Source organism: Carettochelys insculpta, chromosome 13 (genome assembly GCF_033958435.1).
Source record: "Carettochelys insculpta isolate YL-2023 chromosome 13, ASM3395843v1, whole genome shotgun sequence".
Classification (NCBI taxonomy): Eukaryota; Metazoa; Chordata; order Testudines; family Carettochelyidae; genus Carettochelys; species Carettochelys insculpta.
Genome location: NC_134149.1, coordinates 243,394 through 264,197, shown reverse-complemented (window position 1 = coordinate 264,197; position 20,804 = coordinate 243,394). Strand labels below are relative to the sequence as shown.

The 20,804-nt window shown below is 48.4% G+C and overlaps 1 protein-coding gene across 4 annotated transcripts in view; it reads left to right on the top strand.

The window, feature by feature from the left end:
- The window catches only part of TAF1 (TATA-box binding protein associated factor 1), a 163,856-nt gene that overhangs the window by 138,043 nt on the left and 5,009 nt on the right, over positions 1-20,804 (top strand). For 2 of the 4 annotated variants that reach the window (XM_075007597.1, XM_075007598.1), the window contains exons 36-38: positions 16,383-16,508; positions 17,853-17,951; positions 18,215-18,362. In XM_075007597.1, coding sequence (XP_074863698.1) covers positions 16,383-16,508; positions 17,853-17,951; positions 18,215-18,362 — 373 coding nt within the window. The remainder of the gene's footprint in view (positions 1-16,382; positions 16,509-17,852; positions 17,952-18,214; positions 18,363-20,804) is intronic. The other 2 variants (XM_075007599.1, XM_075007602.1) reach the window with 1 other exon arrangement.

Sequence of the window (20,804 nt, the reverse complement as noted above, 5' to 3'; positions counted from 1 at the left end):
CTAGACATGGTGCTTGGTCCTGCTGAGAGGGCAGAAAACTGAACTCGATGACCTCTTGAGGTTTCTTCCAGTTCTAGGGTTCTACGAGGTGTGGGTCTAGGTGAGAGGAAGGTGTCATGAGCATTTAGTGTGTGGGGTGCAGGAAGGAGGGTTTGGGAAGGGCCAGAAGCAGGGTGTGGGTGAGGAGTCCAGGTAGGGGCTGTAGTAGGAGGGTGTGGGGTCTGGGAGGGAGAGGAGAGGAGGAGGGTGTGGCTGGCTGCAGGAAGGGAGTGAAAGGGGGTCTGGGTGTGAGGGGGTGCAGGAAGGGGTGAGTGTGCAGTGTGTGGGTGACAGGAGGTGCACTTAACCTTTACAGCACCCTCAGACTTGCATGGCTCTGTTCCCCATCGCTGCTGCTCCTGGGCTCCACCCTCTTGGGAACAGGAGCTACCAGCAGTGGAAGCTGAAGCTCCTTCCTGCTTCCTGGCCCCTGGCAGAGCCTGTGGTCTGGATCCAGACCTCAGCTTACCTGGTCCGGCCCATGGGGCTCTGCACCCCTCCACCTGCTGCTGGCTGGATTCTGTGGAGGGAATTCCTGAGCCTCAGGGTGCAGATCCAATTTGACAGACTCTCCAGGGTAAACTGTGGGAGTGCTGTGTTCCTTTAACTATTTAATTTGGGCTTTGCATGTTGAATAGTGACAGAGAGATAGCCGTGTTAGTCTGTATTGTACCAAAACAAAAAAGCAGTCCAGTAGCACTTTAAAGACTAACAAAATAATTTATTGGATAATGAGCTTTCATGGGACAGACCCTCTTCTTCATATCAATTGAAGATCTGAAGAAGTGGGTCTGTCCCATGAAAGCTCATCACATAATAAATTATTTTGTTAGTTTTTAAAGTGCTACTGGACTGCTTTTTGTTTTAATTTGGGCTGTTTCTCAAAATGCTATGGCCATGACAAGCAGCAAATGCCTCTGGATCAGCATGTCCCAGTTTTATTTGATCACGGAATCCTTTTAAACTCAAAAGAACTTTGTGAGGGGAGAGAGAGTTCAGTGGTTTGAGCATTTGGCCTACTAAAGCCAGGGTTGTGAGCTCAATCCCTGAGGAGGTCTGGGGCAAATAGATTTAACAAAAATGTCTGGGGGTGGAGGGTGTTTGGTCCTATCAGAAGGGCAGGGGACTGGACATGCTTACCTCCCAAGGTCCCTTCCAGTTTTATGAGGGTGTGTGTGTGTGTGTTGTAATAAGTCTTCTATAAGGACCTGAAAACATAGACCATAAATAAGTAAGGCTAATAATAAACAAATGCTGAACAAGGTGAAGAGATGAACCTTTAGTTTAATTGCACACATTTAAAAACAAAAATCACATTTAATTTAATAGATTTAATAGAGTGAGTACAGGGATTTATGGTGGTATATAACAGGAGATTACATCATTGAGTGCATGCGCAGTGCTGAGTAGTGACATTATCATCCCCCACTCTCTGGCTAAGCTGGCATTACCCAGGCACTCATTGTGGTGAACACAAATGAAAATTACATCACATTAACACGTGGTTTGAACTGGGATGGGAATTTTTTGGGTCACTATAGGGGCTCATTTGCATACTGGGCTTAATCTAATTCTTGACCCCACCCCCACCCCCACCCCTACTCTCTGATTTGCTCGCCTTGATAATCTTTTTTCTCTGATTTGTCCACCTTGATTACTGTTTTTGGTTCTCTATGTCTTAAATATTGAGTCTGTTCTGGTATGGCTATGGTCTGAAGAAGTGGGTCTGTCCCATGAAAGGTCACCAAATAAATTATTTTGTTAGTCTTTAAAGTGGTACTTGACTGCTTTTTGTTTTGACAAATTAAAACTGTTTTTAATAAAATTCATAAATGTCTAAATAGGTTTTTTAAATCATAAAAAGTTATTGTAATGGAATTCTCTTGTGGAACCCCCCATTTTCACTTTCAGAACCCCAGGGTTCTGCAGAACACCATTTGGAAAGCACTGCTCCAGGTGCTGTGATAACCGCCACATGAGGACACCACGCACAGCTAAATTGCATGAAGGCTTTCTAAGCTATTTATGAATTAAACAAAGAAAGGCAACAACAAATTACCCAAGCCTCGCACCCTAGAAATATACCTGCTAATACTACTCAAGACTGCCTTGGGTAGGGCAAGCTCATTACTTTGCCATTCCAACAATATGTCCTAATCCCAAAAGTGAAGTGATGTTTCTTGGCAGCAGGAAGTCACCTACCAGAGCCACTTAATTTGCTAAGTGAAAAAATTATTGTGCTGATGTGAGCAGAATCAGCTGATTCTGGTCCAGATGCCTATACCTCTTATCCTGGAATACTTGCACCATGTGAAACAAGGATTGACATTGTTTTCTACTAGGAAATACCTGGTGGCTATTTCGGGATTTCACCCATGGGAACTGGGTCAATTGTATTCACCAACCCCATGGTAGTCCTCTTTCTCAAGAGTCTGGAAAGGCTCTACCTGCACTCATATCTGCCCTTACCTACTTGGGATCTTAATCTGTTCCTCTCAAGCCTTACAGGTGGCTCACCCTTCAAACTCGTGTCCAGTTCCTATGTCCTCTGCCTCTCATGGAAGGTGGTGTTTCTATTTGCCATTACATCATCCAGGAGGTTTTCAGAGTTGAGAGTTCTAACATCTGTGTCCTCTTTTACAGTCTTCCTTAAAGACAAGATATATCTCTGTCCACATCTGGCATATCTGTTCAGAGCAGTGTCCAAATGTCACATGGATCAAGACATCTTTCTGTTTGGTTTCTCCCCAAAATTGCAGATGAGTGCATACTCGCAAATTCTGCATTCTCTAGGTGTCCAGAGAGCACTAGCCTTCTACATTGAGTGCATAAGGACATTAATTCAGGAAGTTGACTGAATTCTTTGTCATGGTAGATGATTGCATGAATAGTCCCCCTGGTCTCTTCACAGTGTATCTCCTCTTGGATTATAGACTGCATTCACACCTGCTGTGAGCTGGCCAGGATCCGTCCACTGGTGATCGTGGTGTACTCAACAAGTGTGCAGGCCTCTTTGACCACTTTCTTGGGCCAGATGCCAATGCAGGAGATTTGTGGGGTGGCAACCTGGTCTTCAATGCACATGTGCCACTTATTATGCCATCAACAGGCCAGAGGCATTTTAGCTAATGCAAAGCAGCCCCCCGATCAGTGGTTCGTTAACTCGGACTCTACCTCTATGGGAAGAGTTGAGTTGTCACCTGATTTGGAATGGATATGAATAAGCACTTGAAGAAAAACAAGGTTACTCGCCATCTCCTAATTATTGCTCTTCATTGAGTGTCCCTGTGGGTGCTCCACAATAGGTGTCGGGCTTGCCCGGCGCCGCAGATCGGAAATCTTCCAGCAGTTTCTCCTGGATTGCGCATGCGCCGGCGCGCACTGCTCCCTTGCACGTCCCTGGCCACGTGCGCGATCCGGTCCCTGCCAGTTCCTTCTCAACCGCCATCGGCTGCAGACGGAATCCGCTCAGGCTACGGCCAGAGTCAGATTAGACAGTGTTTCTACGTGTACATTGTTGTTTCTTTCTTTTTTTTCAAAAAAAAAAAAAAGAGGACAAAGAATACCAAAAAAAAAAAAGAGAGAGAGGAGCGGAGAAGAGTGGACGTGAAGGCCAGTAGGCCGCCCGCTGCCCTGCAGGCCCGTGTCCGCGATTCAGGGAAACAGGCACGGATTAGGTGCTAAGTACCCTATTAACAGTAAAAGACTCACCGCGATGGCTTCTTCAGGCTTTAAAAAGTGTGAGTCCTGCCGTGAAGCTATGCCGGCCTCCGATGGGTATAGCGAATGCATCCGATGCCTGGGGGAATCACACGTTACCCAGAAGTGTTCCCACTGTGCTAAGCTCACAGCCAGGGCCAGGAAAGACAGAGAAATGCGTCTTAAAATGCTCTTGTTTGATGAGGCCCTCCAGCCAGACATGCCAGAGAGGCAATCAGAAGGGCCCTCTGGGTTCCACAAGAGGAAGGCAGCTTCTCTGACTACCTCGGTGCAAAAACGGAGGAAGCTCTCCCCAGTTCGATCCCTGCCGGCGATTTCAGCAAGCGGGACGGGCGGAGCACACAGCCCCCAGCCGCATACTCAGGCAAGCGGCACCACGGCAGCGCACGTGGCAGAGGCTGAGCCTCCGATTACGAAACAGCCGGCACGCACGGCGCCTATAGCGTCGGCCAGGCAAGCACCGGAACTGGCAGCACCGACCCCCGCGGCACCAACAGTGCAGGGCCAACAGGCACAGTGCCTGCAGGCACCGGAGGACGTTATCCGCACGGCACCGCAGCTGAGTGAGCCGAGTGCGGCGCCGACAGCGGGGCCGAGATCCCTGGCGCGGGAGGGGGTGGTGCCAGCCCCTCAGGGGAGGGGAAAGGCAAAAGCAAAAGCCTGGCACCGCAGCCCTTCTCCGGACAGGGCTGCGCTGCTGCTAACAACAAGCCCTCCCCCTGTGCTGCACACGCCGCCCAGAAAGCCTGAGTCTCCATCGGCCTATCCAGAACCTCCTTCTCTGTTCCTCCAACCAATCTCACCATGGTTTGGGCCACCTTCACCCTTTCTGGGATTGGATCCACTGGAGTACTATCACAAACCAGTGTCACCGCTATCTGTGTCATCGCGGAGGTCTCGCTCTCCCAGACATCGAGGGTACACACCCCGAGAGTGGTCCAGGTCTCCGTCCCCAGAACCGTGCCCATGCTGCCATGATCGTTCTTATCATGCTGGACACAGACACCCCAGGCCTACGCCCAGGGGCAGGTCCCCCTGGCTGTCCAATACCCCCGTGGGCACTCCCGTTCGGGGATGGAAACTCAGTTATCTCAAGGGGAGTTAATTTTAGAACCCCGAGACTTTCCTTCGCAATCCTCCAGCGAGCAGGTGTACTATCGGCCGCAGGAACCTGAGAGTTCGAGGGAGGTGTACCCTAGTGGTTCCTCCTCATCCTCCCCAGATGAGGCCATGGCCCCCGGGGATGTCGCTCCCCCGGATGACCTTAAACAGTTTCAGGAGCTGTTTAAAAGGGTGGCTTTCACGCAAGGCATTCAAACGGCAGAAGTGCAGGAGAAACATCACAAACTCCTGAAAAATTTGAGACCCCCGGCTTCATCCAAAATTGGTATCCCGCCGGACGAAGCCATTATGGAGTCAGCCACTACCATATGGCAGACTCCGGCCTCCATTCCGCCTATGAACAAGAGAGTGGATAAGAAGTACTTCGTCCCGGCAAAGGGCATGGAGTTCCTCTTCAGTCACCCACAACCGAACTCGGTGGTGGTCGAATCGTCCCAGCAGAGGTCAAAGACTTCTCACTACAAATCGGGGGGATCGGACAAAGATGCCAAGAAGCTAGAGCTGTTCGGCAGGAAGGTATATTCCTCTTCCACCCCACTATTGAGAATGGCAAATTATGCGGCACACCTAGCGAACCATAACTTTGATAATTACTCCAGGCTTACTTCTCTCATGGATTCACTTCCGGAAGATAAGAAGCCGGTGTTAAAGGCAATTGTGCAAGAGGGCTACGCAGCTTCGAGGACGGGAGTCCAGATCGCCCTGGATGTGGCAGATACGGCAGCACGCTCAACGGCTACAGCAGTGGTCATGCGTAGAGAATCCTGGCTCCAGACATCGGGCATCCCGAGGGATCTACAGGCGAAGATCGTGGATCTTCCCTTTGACACGCAAAAGTTGTTTGCAGACTCAACCGACTCGGTCCTCCACTCCAGTAAGGACTCGAGAGCTACACTTAGAACCCTGGGTATTTTATACCCCTCCATATAGGAAGAAAAAATATTACCCTCAGCAAAGACGCTACCCGTACCAACCACAGCGTGCGCAGTATCAACGGGGCTACGACCAAGGGCAACATCAACAGCAGCAACAGTACAGAACTCCCAGGCGACGTTCCCAACAAAGTCGTACACCCTCGGGACAGGCCCAAAGGCAACAAGTTTGACGGGCATGTCGAGGGCTGTACTATCACTACCATCGCGCAATGCCACTCTCATCTCATGTTCCATCATCGCCTCAGACCGTTTCACTCCCAATGGCAAAAGATCACCGCAGACAAATAGGTGCTGGAGATCATAGCCATGGGTTACGCGATCCCCTTCCAGTCGCTCCCACCGACGAAGCCTCCCTCCAGGCCCCACCTCCGGGACGCTACCCACGAGGCGAGGCTCAAACAGGAGGTGGACTACCTTATGTTCATAGGGGCGGTGGAAAGAGTGCCGGAACAATTCCAGGGGAAAGGGGTTTTATTCATGCTACTTCCTTACAGAGAAGAAAACAGGAGGCTGGAGGCCCATCTTAGATCTTCGGGGCCTCAACCGCTACTTGCGCAAGCAATGTTTTCGGATGATTACAGTCGCCTCCTCACGGCACTGGGCGATGGAGATTGGTTTGCAGCCCTCGACTTACAAGATGCTTACTTTCATATAACGATCCACCCAGCACACAGGCGCTTCCTCCGCTTCATGGTCGGCAAGGAACACTTCCAGTACAGGGTTCTTCCGTTCGGCCTCTCCTCGGCCCCCAGAGTCTTTACCAAAACCTTGGCAGTGGTGTCAGCCTACCTGCACAGACAGCGGGTATTCATATTTCCATACCTGGACGACTGCCTATTGAAAGGGGCCTCAAAGGCAGAGGTCCTACGCATGATACGCGTCACAGCGGACACGTTTTCTTCGCTGGGCCTAGTCATCAACCTCGCGAAGTCAAAGACTGACCCCACACAGGACATAGAGTTCATAGGGGCACGCATAAACTCTATGACAGCAAGGGTGTACCTACCTGACGCCCGCTTTCGTGCCATCAGTTCGCAGGTGCAAGTCATTACATACAGCCCCACGGTGCCGGTCTTAACGTGTTTACAGCTGCTGGGCCATATGGCGGCAGCAACATTTGTGGTACAGAATGCCAGATTGCACATGCAAAGCCTGCAGCATTGGCTGGCGAGCGTCTACAAACCGGCATCCCACACTGTTCACAGAGTGGTGTCACCCACGACAGAGGTGTGCAGATCCCTGGTGTGGTGGGTAAACCACAAGAACTTGCTAGCGGGGGTGCCCTTTCACCAACCACAAATTTCTATTTTTCTGACTACCGACGCCTCCCACATAGGATGGGGAGTGCACATCGGCGACAAGGTGATGCAAGGGCTATGGTCCCCTGTGGAACAGTCACGGCACATAAACATACTGGAGCTCAGAGCAGTGTTCAACACCTGCAAGCATTTCTGAGACCACACATATGGCAAAGTAGTCGGGATCAATACAGACAATACCTCCACTATGTTTTACACAAATTGACAAGGAGGAGCCCGATCCCGTGCCCGATGTGCGGAAGCAGTCCGACTGTGGAACTGGTGCATCGCCAACAACATAACGTTGAAAGCCTCGTACTTGCCGGGCGCGCTCAACATGAAAGCAGATCAGCTGAGCAGGCGCTTCGCACTCATCCATGAATGGCCGATCTGCTACGACCGATCTTTCATACATGGGGGTTTCCCCAGATCGATCTGTTTGCCACCCAGCACAACAAGAAGTGTCCCCAGTACTGCTCCAGGGCAGGAGTGGGGCGGGGGTCCCTGGGGGACACATTCATGATTCCATGGAAGGGCCCCCTACTTTACGTGTTCCCCCCACAGCACTTATCCACAAGGTCTTGCAGAAAGCCAGAAGGGAGAGAGCTCACATGATACTAGTAGTCCCAACGTGGGATCGGCAGCAATGGTTTCCCTTGCTTCTGCGCATGTCGGACCACCCACCACTCCCTCTACCGGTGGCGCTGGACCTACTCACGCAGGTCCAGGGGTCCATAGTGCACCCGAACCCTCAGAGTCTGCGCCTACAAGCATGGCTAATCCATGGCTCAGCTCCTTAGAAAGTACATGCACGGAGGGAGTACAAGTCCTGGAAAGTAGCCGAAGGACCTCCACCAGGAAGACTTATACGCAGAAATGGACTCGATTCACAGCCTGGTGTTCCGCCAAGCAGTTAGCTCCCCTTGACGTTCCTATACCGATAATACTTGAATACTTATTGGACCTCAAGAAGGGTGGACTTTCCTTATCCTTGCTAAAAGTCCACCTCGCCACTATATCAGCCTTTCGGCATACAGAGGAGGGGCCCATGGTATTTGACCATCCTATCGTTACCAGGTTCTTGAAGGGGTTGGTAAACCTGTACCCCCCTCGGAAACCGCTTCCGCCATCGTGGAACCTGGACTTGGTGCTCAGCACGCTCACGGGTCCACCTTTTGCACCATTAGCCACGGTTCCCCTATGTCTCCTTACAATAAAAACAACCTTCCTCCTTGCAATTACGTCAGCACGCAGGGGAGCTCGCTCGCAGCAGTTATGGCAATGCCTCCCTGCACGGTATTCTCAAAGGAGGTGGTAACCTTATGGCTGCACCCAGCCTTTGTTCCAAAAGTTTCTTCAGACTTCCATCTTAACGAACCAATAGTTTTACCCTGGTTTTACCTGAAGCCTCACAACTCCAGCAAGGAGGCACGCCTGCATCTCCTGGATGTGAGGAGGGCGTTGGCCTTCTACATAGACAGAACTAAGTCCTTCCGGAAAACGGACAGGCTTCTAGTCTTTCTTGCTCCCAGGTCAAAAGGAGAAGGTCTCTCTTCACAGAGAATCTCAAAGCACATTGTGTCCTGTATAAAAATGTGCTACGAGCTTCGAAAGACTCCTTTGCTGGCCCCGCCCAGGGCTCACTCCACCAGGGCGGTGGCGGCATCGACAGCCTTCTTTAAGGGCATCGCGTTGAAGGACATCTGTAGAGCGGCGACCTGGTCATCCTGTGACACCTTCGCCAAGCATTATGCCCTACATCGGGTATTCCAAGAGGATACCCGCCTCTCGACAGCAGTCCTTTCGGGGGCAAGCTGCACATAAACCGATTACCCACCTCCTTTCTTGGGTTACTGCTGGGTAGTCACCTATTGTGGAGCACCCACGGGGACACTTGAAGAAGAAAGAGAAGTTACTCACCGTAGTAACGATGGTTCTTTGAGATGTGTCCCCATGGGTGCTCCACCACCCGCCCATCCTCCCCGCTTCGGATCTCTGTCTAGTGTCTTTCAGGAGCATCCGAGGCGGTTGGTCAAGGAACTGGCGGGGACCGGATCGCGCACATGGCCGGGGACGCGCAAGGGAGCGGTGCGCGCCGGCGCATGCGCGATCCAGGAGAAACTGCTGGAAGATTTCCGATCTGCGGTGCCGGGCGAGCCCGACACCTGTTGTGGAGCACCCACGGGGACACATCTCGAAGAACCATCGTTACTACGGTGAGTAACTTCTCTTTCTTTGAGATGTAGTGTTCATATCCATTCCAACATCCACCCTCCTTCTCCTCTGCCAGAGTGGCTGGCAAGAAGAAATGGAAGTCAGTGGGGATGTATTGGTAGGGTTATATATTGAGCACCATGAAGGCATTGCTCCGGTGGTTCCACAGCTGACCCAGTGGGGGCTATTAAGAGAAAATGTTTCCCATTTCTGCATGGAGCTAAAATCTAGTATTTGTCCAGTACTTGCTTGAATCTGTTCAAGTTAGGTGTGTGCGCACTGCGTAAATGACTGTTGGGAAACTTTACCCTACATCCTACCTGTTGGGTCAGCTGTGGAGCCCCCTGTAATGGTGCCTGTGTGAAGCCCTGTGTATGACCTTGCTGACCTGACTGCCACTCAGTTCGTTCTTACTGCCAGTCTAAGCCGTGGGTTCTGTGGTTGAATATTTGTTGCTATGCCATGTCTCTCTCTAGCTATTTTTTACATAAAAAGTTATCAACAGTTCATTTAGCATAGTCTTTTATTCTTTAGTTAGCTAGTGTTAGGCAGTGGGAGGAGAAGGGTCTCCCTTTTCTCCCTGTGCCCCCTTCAGGGATTGGAGCATGAAAATGTCCCTGGCTTCAGTAGTGTAGCTTCTGCTTGAAGTCTGTGCCAATGAACGATCCCAACGATCCCTCCCTTTGTGGTTTGGGGAAAGCTCATCAGGCTGATCCAAATTTGCAAGACTTTTAAGCCATGGACTTGTAAGGAGCAACTTGTCTTCATCAGCTCCTCATGGATTCGGCACTTTAACTGTCACTGTAGGAGCCTGCACTAGGTTCTTCAGTGTGTGGTGCACAGTGTGCTGTCTTTGACTTCTGGCCTGGCACTGAGGAAAGACTCTTCTTGGCGCTGGTGGTCCCTAAAGCCTCTGGCATGTCACTGCTCCCCTTTCCAGTGTAGGCCTTGAAGGCTTCCATGTTGTCAGCATTGGCTCAGTCAGTCTCACCGCACTCAACATTGGTTGCACCCAAAAGCTCCAGGGCCCATGACTCTGATGCCTCAGCATCCTGTACACTGAGCCAGTTTCTCCTCTCCTTGCCTACAGGAGAACTGTTTCTGGTTAGTTTACACTGGACAGGTACTAGGCCGCGCAGGGACTTATTGTAATGATGCACTCCTTGGCACAAACTGAGGCCTCTCTCCCTCAGCGCATTCCAGGGGCAAGCCTGACTTAATGGGTCTGCCTGTCCTGACTCAAGCATCTGGCCATTTGGAGTCCTGGCACTGCTCGGAGTCCTGGCTTGGCCGTTTGTATCGTCGTCGATCTGACTCCTGGTGCCAGTCATAGTTGCAGCACCAGTCTCTTTCCTGCTCTGTGGATGGCAGTTCCTGTTTAAGGGCCTACATGGCAGGTGGTTCTTCAACACACTTTGCCTACCTCACTGATGCTCAACACCATGTCTTTTTGGGACAGCATCCCTTCCAGCGCTGCTCCAGTTTGGGCTCTTACAACATGTGTCCTGGTCCTGGTGGTCAGCAGACTCTGCCCCTGTCCCTTGGAACACGTGGGTGCTCCTTGGCATCGTTCCTGCTCTCCAGGCTGATCTCACTCAGCATGCAGGTCTCGCTTGGCACATCAGTCGCAATCTCAGCCTCTGTCTTGTTTGGTGCATTGGTCCCCATCTTAGCATTGGTCCCATTCCCAGCTCTGATCTCACTTGTAACACTGGTCTTGTTTACCTTGTTGGTCCCACTATGCCAGTCTTGTGGCACCTTATAGACCAACAGAGTTATTGGAGCATAAGCTTTTGTGAGCAAAGACACACTCTGTCAGTGGGTCTTTGACCACAAAAGCTTATGCTCCAGTAACTCTGGTGGTCTATAAGGTGCCACAGGACTTCTTGTTTTTGCAGATACAGACTAACATGGCTACCCCTGTGGTATTTGCCCATCTTGTTGGCATTCCCAGTCCCAGCTCAGCAGTTTGCCACACTCCTATATCTTCTGCTGGGTGGGAGTCTCCATGGCCTTTCCATTCAGCTTTGCCTGTGTCCTTCCAAGAGGCCTCAGTTTTATCTAACTGCTCAATGTCGGTGGACTCCCACCAGCTCAGAGACATGGGGGCTCTTCAATGGCCTCTCCCTATGGGCAATTTTGGATGCTTTGTCCATACCACCAAGTGCAGGGCATCATGCCCCTGCCTCAGCTCTTGGTCACCCCCCCTGTCACCTGAGGTTATGGTTTGTCACCTGTCACTGGACCGCCAGCCTAGCACTCCTAATGAGGCAGCTCCTCACACCTCCCTGCCTGAACAACCCAGCAGTGCAATAGAGGCAGTGCCCCATTTGCCTCCCCCAGCTCCTCTGCAAACGAGGCTGTGTGTAGGCACCTCTGTCTCAGGTGCACCCCCTATGGCCTTCCAGGCACTTCAGGACCTCCTTCGCTAGATGGCTACCAGTCTGTCTTCCCATGGAGGAGGTTGCTGAGTTGATGACACCCACGGTGGACATCCTTTCTTTGGAGGGCATTTCCATTCAATACAACTATCCTGTCCTCTGCCACTACCATCTGGCAAATTCCAACGTCCATTCCACCCATCACTCTTGGTGTGGAATGAAAATACTTTGTGGTGGTCAAGGGGTATGAGTGTCTCTACACTCACCCTCCCTCTTGCTGCTTGGTGATGGAGGAGATTACTGAAAAGGAACGACAGGGCCAGCAGGTTCCAGCCCCCAAATCTAAGGATGCCTTGATGTATTAGGAAGGAAAATCTACTCCACAAAGCTGGGGGCCTGTTGCTCAGGGTGGCTAACCATCTGGTTATCTTGAGACACTTTAATTATTACTCTCCTCATTAAATTTAAGGACTTGTTACCTGAAAACTTGCAGGAGGAGTTCTGCACCATCCTGCAGGAGGATAAAGAAGTTTCCTGCATCTGTCTCCAAGTCTCCCTAGACTCAGTGGATGCCTGATTACAGCCCTCTGTTCTCCCACTGGAGCTTCAACAATCTATCTAGGACCTCCCCTTCAATGGAGCGGGGGTTTTTGCAGGGCAGACCAACTTCTGCCTCCATATCTTTAAGGAGTCACATAATACCATGAAGTCCTTCATCATGCACACACCAGCTATGCAATGGAAACCATTTAAGCTACAGGCCCAGTCAAAGCCCTTCCAAACCTGCGGGTGCCCTGACTTCTATCGCTGGTTGCTCCACTATTTCCACCACAAGCCCTCCCATCCACAGTCTGGGGCTAAGTACTCATTTTGATGGTGCACCTGAGACAGCAGTGCAAGTGGTGCTGGATCCTTCGTTTCCATTCTACAACAGGCCCTGTCCATTCCTACTGACCTGTCTGGCAATTACGTTGGACCAATGGGTCCTCTGAACAGTTGCATTTGGCTACGTCATTCTCTTCCACATCTTCTCTGCATTCCTGGCCTGCCCTGCCTGTTCCTCTTTAGGGATCGTCTCACAAGCAGCTCCACTTCCAGGATGTTCAGTTGCTCCTCAGCATGGGGGTGGTGGAAGAAGTTTCCCCTCAATACAAGGCACGAGGGTTGTACTCCCATTATTTCCTAGTTCTGAAAGCAAAAGGGGCCCTTCAGCCTGTCCTGGATTAAGGGAACTCAACAAGTTTGTTTCCCACTAGTTGCATATGTTTTCCCTGAGCTGCCTGGATTCAGGGGACTGGTATGCTGCTCTCCATTTAAAGGACACACATTTCCATGTTGTGATCCGGCCCTCGTCAGCACTACCTCTGTTTTAGTGTGGGACACCTGCACCTGCAGTTTATGGCCCTCCCCTTTAGGCTCTCCACGGCTCCCAGAATGATGGTCGTGGCGGCAGCCTTCCTTTGACACAGTGGCTTTCAGGTTTATCCCTGTCTGGATGACTGGCTCCTGCAGGGCTGCTCATTGCATCAGGTGAAGCCAAGCTGGGCCTCTTTCTCTCTGCCTGCTGTGTCTCATGGAGGCATGCGCATTTCATAGTGTTGTTTGCCAGGGTATGCCTTCTTTGCCTCCAGATTTGGCTGGCATCAGTGTATTGTCCTGGTTGGGATGATAGAATGCTGGATATGAAAGAGTTCACTGTATTGCCATAATGTCGCAATGTGACTGATTACAACATAATGCTGCAAAATCCATAGATTTGTATGAGAAGGGATTCCTATACAAGATGGGGCATCCTGTATGGTATTTTGGTTTTCTTCTGTCAATAGCCTCTGAGCTTTGGAATCCCAACCAACAGAACCCAGCTGTTCCACTGAGGCCTAATCTAACTGGCCATTAGATTTGTTCTAGCCACAGACTGGTAACTGTAAGAACTGTCAAAGTTAGACTCAGACTCACAATTTATCAGACCACTCTGTTTTATTAGCAAAGCCGCTCTGCTAATACATTTAGAAGTGAGCCCCCCGAGTGGGGCTTGTGTCTCTTAATTTATACAGTTGTTTGGAGAACAAGTTACAGACAAAAGAAGAAAAAGAGTTTAGTCACCACCCTTCGAGATCCCTGAGACCAGTCACATATCTTCAATTACCTGCCACCCTTAACAATCTCCTTTAACAGCTTCCAGTTAACTTAACTAATTGCCCTTCACACCTTCCATTCTGATGCCTGCTTCTTAGACACGCTGGCTCCATCTTAATTGCTTCTCCATTCAAAAGCTAACTGTCCCTATGTGTGCTCCCTCAGATACTTTGTAACATGTTTTGGCATGCCCTCTCATATACAATGTATCCAGCATATCCCCTTATACAACATTATACTTATACAATGTCATACTTCCACAGAACGTTGGCAGGACTGTGTATGTGAATGAATGCATATGCCTTTTATTTTGTATATTTAAATAGTGCAGCTTATTGCCTTTGCCCCTTTTTTAAAAAAGTCCTGGGCATTTCTTATAAGCATAATACTTAAATGTGGCACATGGACCTGACTGATTAAGCCCATTCCTATACATATGGAACAACAACAGTTATGAGAAGGTGAATGACCATCTTTCAGATAGAGTGGTAACACGCAACTCAACATGATAATTTTCAGCAGATCAAAATGCTTTAAATGATATCTCATAAAACATTCTTTGTCCAAAACATCAGAATTATATCACAGTAGTGCATATGGGAGTTGCAGAGCACTACCTTAAGGGAGCCATAGTTGGTAGCATTCTCATCGTCGAGACAAGTGTTGTATGCTGATCTGCTGCACCTTCCGATGATTATGCCTCTTTGATTTCCACTCGGGGAGGTTCCCCAGTCAGAGTTTATGTATATTCATCCATCCCAGCCTTTCATCTCTTAAACTGAAGACATGGCTTCTCAGAGATTCTTGGGCATAGAGTTAAATTGGTTGGCCAGTAGTGAGTCTTTTTTATGGAGCAGAAAAAATCTACAACTCACAAAACTACAGAAGTGGAAACATTTGGATTCCTGGTGCTCTTTCTGCTCTTTTCCAATTCAGAACCTCCACTCATGAGGATTCTTGATTAGATGGGATTTAAAGGCACAAGATCTGTCGGTAACCTCACTTGGAGTGCACCTGGCTGCTATTGCAGCGTTCCAGCCACCTATAGGAGGGCTTTTGACTCTCTTCCCACGATCCATGCTCGGAGTTAAGGGCTTACACAATTCATTTCCTCTGTCCAGAACTCTGCTTTCTATATAACGTTAATCTGATTCTCAGTGCATTAAGAAAACCTCTCTTTGAACCTGTTCTCTTTCCCTTAACACACTGTTCTGCTAGCCATTATCTCAGCCAGAAGAAAGGCAGAATTTTGGAATAATTTCAGCTCACCTTACATTTCTCCCATGACATGGTCTCATTGTGTCCACATCCTCACTAAAGTCTTGTCAGAACTTCATATTAATCAAGGGATTTGTTTCAATACTTTACCTTCCTGTTTCAAGGCAGAAGGCTTTAATCTTCTACCCTTGGATATTGGGTGTCCTCACCACATACCTTTGCAGGAGAGAAATCTTTAGACCCTCTCCCAGATTTTGTATCCTTTGCCAAAATGGGGAAGTGTCAGCCCATTTCCACTCAGACTTTGAAAGTGGGATTTCTGGTTGTATCTTGACATGCTATGAAGTGGCTGGTATATTTTTCTCCTCATAGAGTGATTGCTCATGTCACTAGGGCTCAGAGTACTTGCATAGCTTTCCTTAAGGATGGCATGGCAATAGATATCTAAAAGGCTGCATGTAGGTCCTGAGTTTACACATTCACCAAACATTAGTCTGTCATACCTGCTTCCAGAGCTTGATGCAGTCTGTGCTGATAGTCTTGCAAGGTGTCATGGCTTTGCCCTCACTGTACCTGCCATCACATTGCAATACTGCTTGGGAGCTTGCTTGTATGCTCTTGCATGGAAGCAAAAAGAACTGTTTTACACAATCACAGAGTCTCTACAGTTGAGAGTGCATGGGCATGCACACGCTCTACAGTGGTGCACTTGTAGAAACAAAGCAACTGGAATAATCTAAATTTAATTTCTGTTGTTTGATTTTGTTTCCAGTTTGATTATTAGGTGGTTTTGTGTAAGAATAGCCAATAAGTTGTAGGGTATTTGTATAATAGTGTAACATAGGACAAAAACATTTGGTGTCTTTATACTGAGCCCATTCATGTAGTATACATGTTTTTTGCCAAGTTATTCTTTTCCCTTTTTTTGAGGAGTAAATGGTTTAGTTTAGTGATAAGATGTTTGATAATAAGAGTTAGGTTTCACAAATGTATTTTGTGTTTAGTTCTGAAAATCATGAACTGCGGAGTCATTCTTCTCTCGTGTTAGAGTTCCACAGTCCTGGCAATGTTCCCTGTAATCTTTTCCAGGGATGTGCAGGTTTTTTCCATGCATTTGCAAAATAAATTTTATGTTGACTGAGGCACATGTGAATGTGCATCACTATTGGAAAGAAAAAACAGCTGTGGACCATCTGCTATTCAGCTGAGTGGGTTTTGAATCTCTTCTGGGCAGCTGCATAAGTGCACAGCTTAGAGGGAACACTGAGTCTTGGTCCAGGTCTTAAGAAAGTTACATCTCCTGTTTCTCATTACTTTAGCCACCAGACTTGTATGATACCAACACCTCTCTCAGTATGTCACGTGATGCTTCAGTCTATCAAGATGAGAGCAACTTGTCTGCTATGGACACTCCCACTACTACCCCAGAGAAGCGGGGGACACAGGTTAGAAAACTCCTATTTTTTCATGTGGTAGAGAGCTAGGAAGTAGAAAGGGACCTGTTGGAAGGAGGTGATTAGCTTTGTGTGTCACAAGCGACAGATATATTTGTGATTTTTCCTGGCAGAAGTGGAGCTAGGTGCAATTAAAAAGTTCCTTTCTGTCTCAAGAATGGAGAGTAGACTGACCTTTTTTCTAGCCATTTCCGTGGAGGGAGAAGTTGGGGCATTAAAAGGCTCTCTTTGCTCTGGTAGTCAATGGGATTTTTGGTATTGCACCAGAATCATATGAAATATGGAGGCTGACAAACAGTCTGTTGCTATCACAGCCTTTGAGAGAGCTGCTTTCTTTCTTGCATCATGGCTGCTACAGTAGAGAAGAAAAACTGAAGAGTGGCAACTGTGATAAGGATTGGTGAAACGTACTGCCGAGAGAGAATCTCTCTAGGGCCAGAGACCCTCACTTATACTATTCATCCTATACCCCTCCTGACTCAGAAAAATATATTCAGCAGGTCTGGAATTTTTTAAAAAATTGTGATAAAAACAAAACGTGCTGGGTGCTGTACATATGCACAGGAAGAGACAGGCACTGCTCCCTGACTCCTAATCTACATTGTAAAAATTTCTGTAGTACAGTGAAGCCCTTCAAAGTCAAACACAAAAAAGGAAAACATATAATGCAAAGTGGCCAGGATAATGACAGGTATCTGTTTTAATTTTTCATTTGAGGATCAGTATGGACCAAAGGGAATGGTGTGCAGGAATGTGTTAATGGGAGCTTGAGTATGACAATGCAGATGAGTGGGACATTAAGCAGAAAGAAGAGGAAGAAAGTTTGCAGAGCTCAGAGAGTGAGGTGGCAGCAAAAGTATTGAGAGCGCGAGAGAGGTGGGAGAATCCTGGGGCATTCCGCTCCTCAGTTTATGAATTCAAAGTTTAGTTGCAGAATATAGCCTGGTATCAGCAGTGTTTGCATCCTAGTGGGCAGTGTCTAGTACCTGTGGGAGTTGATTGTGTCTTATGTCCAGCCCACATGACTGACAAAAGGTCAACTGGAGTTTGCGGGCTGGCTATAAAAGTGACCTGGTAAAATTTGTTCTTTAAGGTGTAGTGGCTCACTCTGTAATTAGCTAGGAAAACAGAAAAACCCAGGCTTTAAAGCCTGGGTTCCTCTTTTACTCCTTAGTGGGAGTCCAGCAAGAGAAGTCAGGTGGCAGACAATGCTAAATGGTCTTGGAATACTTAGGAAAAGTCCCTGTTCCGTGGCAGGATTTTTCATTGTGGTATGGGTGTCAGTCACCACTGGTACCTTCCTCAATGGCAATGCTATTTGTGTTCCTCATTCAGATGCGCCAGGGACGAGGTAGGCTGGGCGAGGAAGACTCTGACGTAGATATTGAAGGGTTTGATGAGGATGAGGATGGGAAACCTAAGACTCCAGCCCCAGTGAGTATATACATGCAGAAATCCCATCTGTAGTCTACTTGCATCCTCATGATAGAAGACTTCATAGTGCAGGGAAAGTCTGCTGGCTCTGGCATGCTCAGCGAGCGCAGAATCCATGGCAGTGACTAATCAGATACTTATATGAAATCATAAAATTGTCAATGTAAAAACAAATGATTGAGTGTTTTGCCAATGTGCCAGGTATGGCAGCAGCCTTGTACGTGATCTTTGGGTTTATGCCATTCTCCTTCTGTGTGACCTAGGAAGTTGAAGATGGAGATGGTGACCTTGCTGATGAAGAAGGCTCAGCACAACAGCCGCAGGCCAGTGTTCTGTATGAAGATTTGCTTATGTCAGATGGAGAGGATGATGATGAAGGGAGTGACGAAGAAGGTGATAATCCCTTTTCATGTAAGTCCTGGCTCTTTAAATCACAGCACTGAGTAGGAAACCATTGTTGCCAAACTTAGCCAGTTTCCACATCCTTCCATTACAATAGCATACACTATAACCTATGATTATAAATATGTGTGGTGCACTGCATGCTTGTATAATGGTTACAAAACACAAGTGACTATGGTGTAGTTACAAAGGAGATGTCAAGAGCAGGAAGAAAGAACCAGATGAATTTAGATGAAGTTGAATAGCAGTGAAATGCTGAGTGTGGGCAGGAGAGAGTTGGCTGTTCACATGATTCAGATGGTGGAACTCTGAAGCTGGGAAGAGGCGAGGGCTGTGGTTCAGATTAAGTGCTGAGGGACATGTGGAGTGGGCTGGTGCAGGCTCAAATGAGATTTTCATAGGGGAGGTGTAATTTTGGATCCTGCTGTGAAGGACTGGCAAAGGCCACTGTTCATTTTGCACATATAAGTCAGCTGATACAGAATCATAGGGCTGGGAGGGACCTCAGGAGGTCATCTAGTCCAGCCCCGTGCTTCAAGAAGAATCAACAACCACTAAGTCATCCCAGCGAGGACCTTGTCAAGCCAGGACTTAAAAACCTTGAGGGATGGAGAATCCACCACCTCTCTAGGCAGTGCATTCCAATGCTTCACCACCCGCCTGGTGAAGTAGTTTTTTGTAACATGTAACGTATACCTCTCCCTCTTCAACTTCAGACCATTACTCCTTGTTCTTCCATCTGACAGCACTGAGAACAGTTTCTCACCCTCCTCTTTAGAGCTCCCCTTCAGGAAGTTGAAGGCTACTATTAAATCATCCCGAAGTCTTCTCTTCTGTAAACTAAACAAGCCCAAATCCCTCAGCCTATCCTCATAGGTCTTGTGCTCCAGCCCCTTAGTCATTTTTGTTGCCCTCCACTGAACCTGCTCCAGCAAATCCACATCCTTTTTATACTGGGAGGCCCAAAACTGGATACAATATTCAAGATGTGGCCTCATCAGTGCCGAATAGAGGGGAATAAGTACTTCTCTAGATCTGCTTGAAATGCTTCTCTCAGTGCACCCTAGTATGCCGTTAGCCTTCTTGGCTACAAGGGCACACTGTTTACTCATATCCAGCCTTTCATCCACCATAACCCCTAGGTCCCATTCCGTCGTACTACTGCTGAGCCAGTCGGTCCCCAGCCTCTAACAGTGCTTGGGATTCTTCCGCCCCAGGTGCAGGACTCTACACTTCTCCTTGTTGAACCGCATCAGATTTCTTTTGGCCCAGTCCTCCAATTTATTCAGGTCCCTCTGGATTCTCTCTCTACCCTCCAACATATCTACCTCTCCCCCTAGTTTTGTGTCATATGCAAACTTGCTGAGGGTGTATTCCAGTCCCTCATCCAGGTCATTAATAAAGATGTTGAACAACACGGGCCCCAGAACCGAGCCTGGTGGCACTCCGCTTGAAACCGATCACCATCCAGATATTGAGCCGTTGACCTCTACCCGTTGGGCCCAACCATCAAGCCAGCTTTCTATCCATCTTATAGTCCAAGGATCCAATCCATATTTCCTTAACTTATGGACAGGAATGTTGTGGGAGACCGGATCAAAAGCTTTGCTGAAGTAAGGTATATCACATCCAATGACTTCCCCATGTCCACAGAGCTCGTTACCTCGTCATAGAAACTAATCAGATTGGTCAGGCATGACTTGCCGCTGGTGAATCCATGTTGGCTACTTTTGATCACTTTCTCCTCTTCCAAGTGCTCCAAAATGGATTCCTTGAGGATCCCCTCCATTAGTTTTCCAGGGATTGAGGTAAGGCTTGACCGGTCTATAGTTCCCTGGATTGTCCTCCTTTCTTTTTTTAAAAATGGGCACTACGTTTGCCTTTTTCCAGTCATCTGGTATCTCCCCTGACCTCCAAGAGTCTTCAAAGATAATGGCCGAAGGTTCAGCAATGACCTCTGCCAATTCCCTCAGTACCCTCAGGTGCATTAAATGGAGACCCATGAATTTGTGTACAGCTAGTTTTCCTAGTTAGATCAGAACTTGTTCCTTCCCCACAGATGGCTGCCCTCCACCTTCCCATACTACATTGTCTAGGACTGTCAATGTGGAAGTAGACTTTGTCCGTGAAGACTGAGGTAAAAAAAAACATTGAGTACTTCAGCTTTTCCTACATCATCTGTCACTAGGTTACCTCCCTCATCCAGTAATGGCCCCACACCTTCTCTGATAACCCGTTTATTGTTCACATGCCTGTAGAAACCTTTCTTGTTACTCTTCACATCCCTTGCCAGCTGCAGTTCCAATTGTGCTTTCGCTTTCCTGATTACTGCCCGGCATTCTCCAGCCATATGTTTATACTCCTCCTTAGTCAACTGTCCATGTTTCCATTTGTTGTATGCATCATTTTTGAGTTTAAGCTGACTAAGGATTCCCTGTTAAGCCAAGCTGG